At 46.4% G+C, this 7,427-nt stretch overlaps 1 protein-coding gene across 3 annotated transcripts; it reads left to right on the forward strand.

Moving 5' to 3' along the window:
- The first annotated feature begins 3,806 nt into the window (after nucleotides 1–3,806).
- LOC9661643 lies at nucleotides 3,807–6,973 on the forward strand. 3 transcript variants are annotated; one of them, XM_024663202.1, is made up of 3 exons: nucleotides 3,807–4,013; nucleotides 4,107–4,274; nucleotides 4,618–6,973. In XM_024663202.1, exons 1-3 carry the CDS (start codon nucleotides 3,827–3,829, stop codon nucleotides 6,717–6,719), a joined length of 2,457 nt encoding a protein of 818 aa, XP_024518970.1. In that variant the 5' UTR covers nucleotides 3,807–3,826; the 3' UTR covers nucleotides 6,720–6,973. The 3 variants fall into 3 exon arrangements, with proteins under 3 accessions (XP_024518970.1, XP_024518975.1, XP_024518980.1); XM_024663207.1 differs by having other exon boundaries at nucleotides 4,251–4,274; XM_024663212.1 differs by lacking the exon at nucleotides 4,107–4,274.
- Nucleotides 6,974–7,427: the final 454 nt, after the last annotated feature.

Raw genomic sequence — 7,427 nt, forward strand, 5'->3', positions numbered from 1 at the left:
AACATGGGACTCCTCAAGCCAATTCCACCATCGAAGACCCGCATCACGCAAAACCATCGGAATAGCCACTAAAGCCTCTGCATCTGGAGTTCCTCTAGTAGCCAAGAACTTCTTCACATTGGCTAGCCAAGCGAGACACTCATCCACACCACCATCACCGGAAAAAGTTGGAATCTTGAGTCGATCTACCAAAGAAGGCTTACTTGGAGCGCTACTCCGTCCAGCCTCGAGTGCCTCGACACACCCACGCATGGTATCCATCATGCCATGCATCTCGTCTTGCATCTCTTGCTGATTTTTATTAAGGGCTCGCAGCTCATGAACCACATCTTGAATGGTCCAAATTTCTGCAGCTTCGTCGGCACCATCGTCGGCACCACCATCGACAATAGGATTCCAGCGTTCAACTTGGTCGGCCATCGCAACCAATGCTCCTAGACTATGCTACACCACCTCTTGAGGTTCCTCACCACCCAACCACCCCCGAGCTACCTCAAAAGCTCCACTGCGCCGCCGCTCCACTGTGAGCCCTAGGGTAGGTTAAGTCCCCTACCCTAACATGCCTTAATATACCCTTGAGCCTCCCTTTGACCGATGTTGACCATGTAGTCAAAGCTGGTGCCTAACATTCCCCACAAGCCTTTCTGACTTGTGACTAGCCTGAGACTCTCACAAAGCTCCTATACTCCAGCTAGTGACCAGGCAAGTGGGTGAGGAAAGGTAGCTTCGTCCTCTCCTCCACTCTCAGTGGAAACTTCGCTTTTGGTGTGGCTTATACTTCCAGCTTTTTCCAAGACTTGGCCATCCCCCAACCTAGAAACATCCACCACTTCTATCCCATTGTTTTCATCCTGCTGAGCTGCTGCTTTGCGTGGCTCACTTGCTGTCTTGTGCAGTAGTGTTCTGGCATTGATACAGAGGCCCCTTTCCCATCCTGGCTTACTGCCGTGTGTGTTCTAGGACCCCGACCTTGTAGCAATCCTCCTCGTGGGAGCCAAATGCTGAGGCCCCTACCTCGCACTCTATGACTGTGAAAGTTCAGATTGATGGGTGTGGATGCCGTGACTCTATTGCGGCTGTTCTCCATGCTTCTGACAAGAGAGTGAGTACACAGCAAAAGCAAAAAAAGGGAAATGATGCTTCCCTGAATCTCACGACAAATGCCCCCACCGACAGTAGCAAGTGTGGGGAGATTGCATGCTCTCCCCTGTGCGCTCTTCTACCTCTAGTTGCACCTCCTATCACGACAGCCATGGTACTAGGTGCCTTCCACCACTGCCTCCTCAAAAACTGTCCAATATTAGGGTTTTTTTACCCAATCTGGCAAGATCACTGAACGTGTATGTACACCCCCCATATCCCAATGGGACTAATACAAAAATTGGGTGTGCCACCCTCTCAATGAGCTACTCTACATGATCCTCTTGTGTTGCAGCTGAACCTAGTCCTGGAGTAGAAGTGGATGTGGTCGTCTGAATCAAATCGTATCGATATCCAAGTCTCCCCCACGAGCTAAACGTAGAACAAAGTCTAGGGGGCACCACTGCCAGTGAATCTCGCCACCTACCATTCTGCCGAAGCAGGGGAGCCACCAGGACCTCCACTCCTTGAGTTGCCTCGGTTTTTCCTGCTCTTTCAGGATGGTGTAATGAAAACACACTACTGCAAGAGTGAGTCTCCACCATGATGCCACCACCACCGATATCCTCAGCAAGTGTAGGCAAGTGTAGTAGTAAGATGCCAAGGTACAAGAGCTTAATGTGTGCATGGAGCCACCTTTCTCATGCAATAATGGTTTACTCTTGTATAATGGTAGGGTATGTCTTTCCTAAGTTTATGAGATTATCAACCATTTTCTTTATTATTATTATGACCACCCGAAGGCTAGTCATTTTAGGGGGAGGAAGATTTAAGAGTTGATCAAGTGTAGATTTTTTTGGAAGAACATGAAAACTAATATTCTCAAATATTGCAAGATATGTAAGAATTGTCAGAAGTCAAGGTGCCAAGGTGTAGCACACGTGGTTTTCACCCTTTTATCCTATAGTGATTCACTATAGGATAACCATGAAGCATAACCTAAACCCTTTATATGCCATGTGTCACATGCCATGGTCCAAGGATAGTGGTGCAGAACCTGAGCTTCAAAGCCTTAAACCACTGAATGAAAGAACAATGCCAAACTGTAAGCGACTAATTTTTCCATTCTACTTTAATCACTTAACCACACCTCCAACCACTTGGAAGAGTCTCACTCACAACCTCCATAAGTCTTATTTTGGACTTGGGCTTGCTAGCCCCAAGAATGGCATCCCTGCCACTCAACCTGTGCACTTGGTCCAAGTGCTCCATGTGTCCGATCCCACAACTGACACCCCAAGGTACCACTGACATATCAGCCCATTACGCTAAGGCCATTCCCATTCACCTTGGTCACACAGGTGGTTTGACACCACCTACACCACAGTCCCGTCTCGCAAAGATTGGGCCATCCGTCCATGAGCGATCATCCTAGATCCGCTCCTTAGCATCCTTAAGATGCCTACAGACATGGGGAATAGCCTTCCCCAATATCCCTTTTCCAGTCCCCACTAAGTCCCTTTCTGTCCATGGCCGTGTTCGTCAACACTGCCACTGGATCAAGGCCCACAAGCCCGACTACTAAGTCCTATGGTCCTTTAGGACTTCTTCCTCACACAACCGTATCCTTGGTCTCTACACTAGAGGACGGCTCCTCTTCCTTTTCACAGTCTGGGACTTTGGGGCAACATTTCGGAACACCGTGGCCTTACGCGAGCCTCATGGGTACTCTCCCTGCCTTCTGCTTTTGGGTGCTCTAGCCATGGGCTTAGAGCGAGGTTTCGTTGAGCCACGCCAAGTATCCAAATAGGTAGTGCCACCCACACTTGGACTAGGAGCATCAGCCAGTCAATCTCCCGGGGGAATTAGAGCCGGCTCTTGAACACTTCACCAAGCTACCCCACTTGTCGGTTTGTGTTCACTCTAGTCTTGGATTTCCCAGTGGGTAGCTCATCACCCAACACTGGGTACAACCTTCTTGGGCCAAACTAGCCTTTCCTGGCCAAATTGGCTCCACTGCAGTCTTCCCCTTTACTATACTTTTGGAACTCACCAAACCCCCTAGGGTCTGGGAGATGAATGCTTTGGGCTTTCACCCTCTCAGACTCGAACTCAGTATGAAGTTTCATATGCCGCTAATACTAATTAGTGGAGTATGGTTTCATATGTTGAACAAGGACAAATATGCAAACAAGAGCTACACTATACCTCAGGTTAATCAACCATGGCCAAGTTTCATTTTGACCCACATTGACCATGGAGTCAAAGCTAGTGTCTAACAAAGAGGGGATATCTAAGCAAAAAATTAAGTTATTTCATGTGACCTTTTCCCATTTTATTATAAGCAGCTGCCTTTATTTTGTAATGGGTTAATGCGGCCTTACCTTTTATTGCTCACACCCAAATTTTCCTTTTTCTTCTTTTAGCTTTGAGTTGAGATTTCTCACATTCCCTTTTAGGTTTTGAGGTGGCACAGTGAACAATGCACTTTCATTGCTTGGGTGCTTGAGATCAGTTATCCAGCTCCATTATTCCAAAAGATGGTAGAAGGGATCAAATTAAACATGAACAATACATAGCACAATGGTTGGCATGGTGCATTGCGTTTTAGCACCCTTTCTAACCGCCCAGCATTTGCACTAGCACAAACATAAGTTCTTACAAAACTTTAAAATAGAAAACTGCCTTTATCCCATGTCCTATTTTAGTTCTCCGTGCGTTTCACGATAGGGTTTCACTTAGCAAAATGGAGAAGGTGCAGGCTCGAATCGAGCTTCTTGAGCCGCAGATCCAAGCGGCTGGGAAATCTTTTCTCTCTGCCCTTCAGAGTGGCAATCAATCTCTGGCGGAATATTGGCTGAAGGAGAAAGAGCGGCTGCAGAAGAAGGAAGAGCAGCTGTGGGAGGAAAAACTCTTCCTCCTCAAATGTAATGGTAAGTGATTTGGGGCGTTTTGCTGTGTGTTTTGGATATCTGTGGCTATGGCTGCTTTCCGTTGGATCTAGCTTCAATTCGTTTTTATTTTAGGTTGCTGGCTATGGTGGCTTTTGGCTATGCTGCCGGCTATGGCGGCTCCCTTGTGGATCCTTCTATGGCTGTTGAAACCCATGTGTTTTCTGTTGATAGTTTTTTCTTCCAGATCTAATACTTGTTTTGTTCTGAATGTTGCAGTGCCCCATGAAATCGGTGGATATGGTTTGTTTCCTTGCATGCGCCCCTTGTTTTCTCTTTGATCTGTGCATGCATCCATGTCGGAAGTCCAGTCCTAGTGCGCCATGAAAGCGGCAGATGTCAGCCATGATTTCGTCACTGTTGGATTTGGTGATTGTGGTTGGTTATTCAATCTTGCGTTCTACTAAGAGTTTCTCTCTGGGTGATCCTCCAAAGTTCCCTTGTTTGTTCCCTTGCGGCATGTAGATCTTCTGCTTGTCGTTTAAGCCAGATGTTTCTTGCGTTTCCTCTGCTTAAAATCCCCTCGCTTCTCACTGCAGACAGCTCTTGTGTCTTTTCGTTCATGTAACTAGCGATTTGTTTCCAGGTCCGTCTTTTGCTTTACCTGAGCTAACTTCGAGCGATATGGCAAGTTTGGATTGCTTTCTGGAGGGCAAGGCTGGCATACCCCGCTATCGTGACACGAATATTCCGCGATTTGGTGACAGGCCGAGCTTGTTGCTGCATGGCCTACTAGCACACGACACTGAAAACTTCGACAAGTTCGTGAGCAGGGGTAGCAGGTTTTTATTGGTGCCAGGAACAAGTGGAGCAGGAAAAACCAGGACTCTCTATGCTCACCTGGCGAAGAACTTTGGTTTTTACTTCATTTCCAATGACCTGGGGAATGGCGGGTCTGCAGACTTGAGGGAGGTGATTGGTATACTGGCAACGTATCTGGGCGCGGATCAAGTTAAGAACTATACTATAACTACCTTTATGGTCACTGTGCTGCTGCTGGTCAGGATAGTGGTCTTCCTCTACTGCAAAGGAAAGGATATAACTCCTGAGAAGTGGCTCATGTTACAGGTCGGGTGCCAGAGGCTGGAACAGGACATGAAACCATTGAAATTGGATCCTTTCGCTGCTTGCACTCGGTTGGCTCTCGGCAGATATGGGCCTGTCCTCCATGGCTCGTTAGTGGGGATTGCAGGTTTACTGGGTCAGGCCAAAAATGCCCTTTCAAAGTTGCTGGGAGGACAGCAGTTACCCCTGTTGGTAGTTGATGAGGCACAGGAGCTGGTTAAGCTGTATGCCGGACAGTTCCGTACAAATATTGAACCCTTCAAGGACCGACCATTGGCAAAGCCAGTGTTGGAAACTTTGCTCTACCCAGGCAACGAATCTCCAATTCATCATGTTGTATATGCTGGAACGGGCTTTCTTCTGAGCTTCAGCCGTTTGGAATTCAACAACTCGGTGGGGAAACCGTTCGTCAAAGATGACGTGTACGAAGGTCTTGGTAGCTGGACAGATTGGAAGCAGATGGCAGCCTATTCCTGTTGTATTCTTGGGACAGCTTGGGATGCTGAAGCTCAGGAGACAGTGAAGAATGAGATATTTCCCTATTTCAGGGGTCGGTTTCGCCCATTTGCGACATTGCTCGAGGAGGTGATTAGGAGGGGCAAGCACATCCGATGGGTTTGGAACGACGTTTTTATAGGACTGACAGCTCGCCAAGGAATTCCAGGGATACAAAAGAGCTACTACAGGATACTTGCAGAGGTAGCAAGTGGACGAAGAGGGCTGTTGGGGGAGGTGGATATTCATTTCTTTGTGGACTTGCTGCTCAAGGTGACCGTGCAGTACTTCTACTTTGGGTGGTCGTTCACGTGTCCAGTTTATGGTGATGAGCAGGAGAATGATTTACCTTTGACTCTTTTGGAGGTTGCCATAGGAAGGGTCTACGGAAAGCAAATGGTTATAATTGACGAGCCTCTTATGCTGGTGGCGATGCACAACTACTTTTTGGACGAAAAGAAGATCACTGGAAATATGCTGGACACCCTTTATGCTCTGAACAATCCTTCCACAGGCAACTGGTGGGAGCATCTGTTTCCGCTGGAGATAAAGGATTTGTGGGAAAAGCACGAGGGGAAACTGGATCAGTTTGAGCTGTTTCATGATTTGGACCTGACACAAAATTTGGAGGCTTTGAAGAGCAAGAAGAGTCGTATTATGGAAGGCTCTATCTTTTACTTGGATGGGGCGCCAATGCCACCGGTGGTGATCTATAAGGCGAACAAAAACTACACTTGCCATGACTATTTGGCAAGTGATGTGCCTGGTTGCATGTTTTTGGTGGCCGAGCATGCTGCAGGTTGTGACCTCATGTTCAGAATTCAGTTTGAGGACCATACCATCGTATGGGTTAGTGTGCAACTCAAGCTGAGGAAGATCTTGCCCAATGCTTATGATGCTGTTTGCAAGGCAGAACCATCACCAAAATATACTTGCAGGGGAGAGATGTTGTGCCTGTTGGTTGCATATCCAGCATCAGTGAACCATCCACCAGTGGAGAAACAGAAGATTGATGGGCAGACTAGATCTGTGGTTACAGTAGACAGGAAGAACGCCCACAAGTTTATTTCACTGGACCATTTGAAGAACCTTGATATTTTGAAAGTGGAGGAACGAATGATATTTTGAAGTGGAGGAACGTATGCTAAGCTATAATAATATGAAGACAGTCAGATCTAGCCAATGGCAATTGTTAGATGGATGATTGTCAAAAGGTACAACTAGCATGTTGCTGTTATGGGAAAAGAAGGAAATTTATTGTTGGCTCCAGCCAAAATAATGTTTAGGGCCTGGGCATAATGTTTTGCTTGCTTTTTCCAATTGTCTCATATTTGTCTTAAATCCGTGAATAACCACTATTGGCGACTGGAGCCTCATGTTGTTGCTATGGAGCTTAGAAACATTCTCATTACGTATGTAGTAGACTTAAACACATCCACTTGAAGCTCACAAATTTGTTTATAGCATGTTCAATTATTGACAAAGTGCCATGGTTTGAAGGCGGAAAGCTGCAAGTATCTCTAGTGTATTGATTTGCATGCTTACTAATATGTCATATTTTGCTTGCTTTGGTGTTTGCAGAAGTTTTGCAACTTGATCCTGTACTACAGTTAGTGGAAATTTTTTTGTGGATGGATTTTGAAATGACAAGCAAGAGCAAACAAATGGCATGCAATCTTAAATAGATTGTAATTACTTTTTGTTTTTTTTTTTTTTTTTTGTGCAAAAACAGGCCTAGCTAACGATCTGAGTGACAAGCTGATGCTAGACGAGAAGGCTTTGAGTCCAAATGAGAAGCTGATTGAACACAAGCTGCCCGTTTATGAAACTGATTTA

The sequence above is a fragment of the Selaginella moellendorffii genome, unplaced genomic scaffold (assembly GCF_000143415.4).
Source record: "Selaginella moellendorffii unplaced genomic scaffold, v1.0 SELMOscaffold_2, whole genome shotgun sequence".
NCBI classification, from domain to species: domain Eukaryota; kingdom Viridiplantae; phylum Streptophyta; class Lycopodiopsida; order Selaginellales; family Selaginellaceae; genus Selaginella; species Selaginella moellendorffii.

What these genes read in the sequence shown, in the direction of transcription:
- LOC9661643 (XM_024663202.1), top strand. Translation starts at nt 3,827, where the DNA reads ATGGAGAAGGTGCAGGCTCGAATCGAGCTTCTTGAGCCGCAGATCCAA. An exon ending in CTTCCTCCTCAAATGTAATG is followed by an intron (nt 4,014 to 4,106) that starts GTAAGTGATTTG and finishes TTTTTATTTTAG; the next exon opens with GTTGCTGGCTATGGTGGCTT. An exon ending in CCATGAAATCGGTGGATATG is followed by an intron (nt 4,275 to 4,617) that starts GTTTGTTTCCTT and finishes ATTTGTTTCCAG; the next exon opens with GTCCGTCTTTTGCTTTACCT.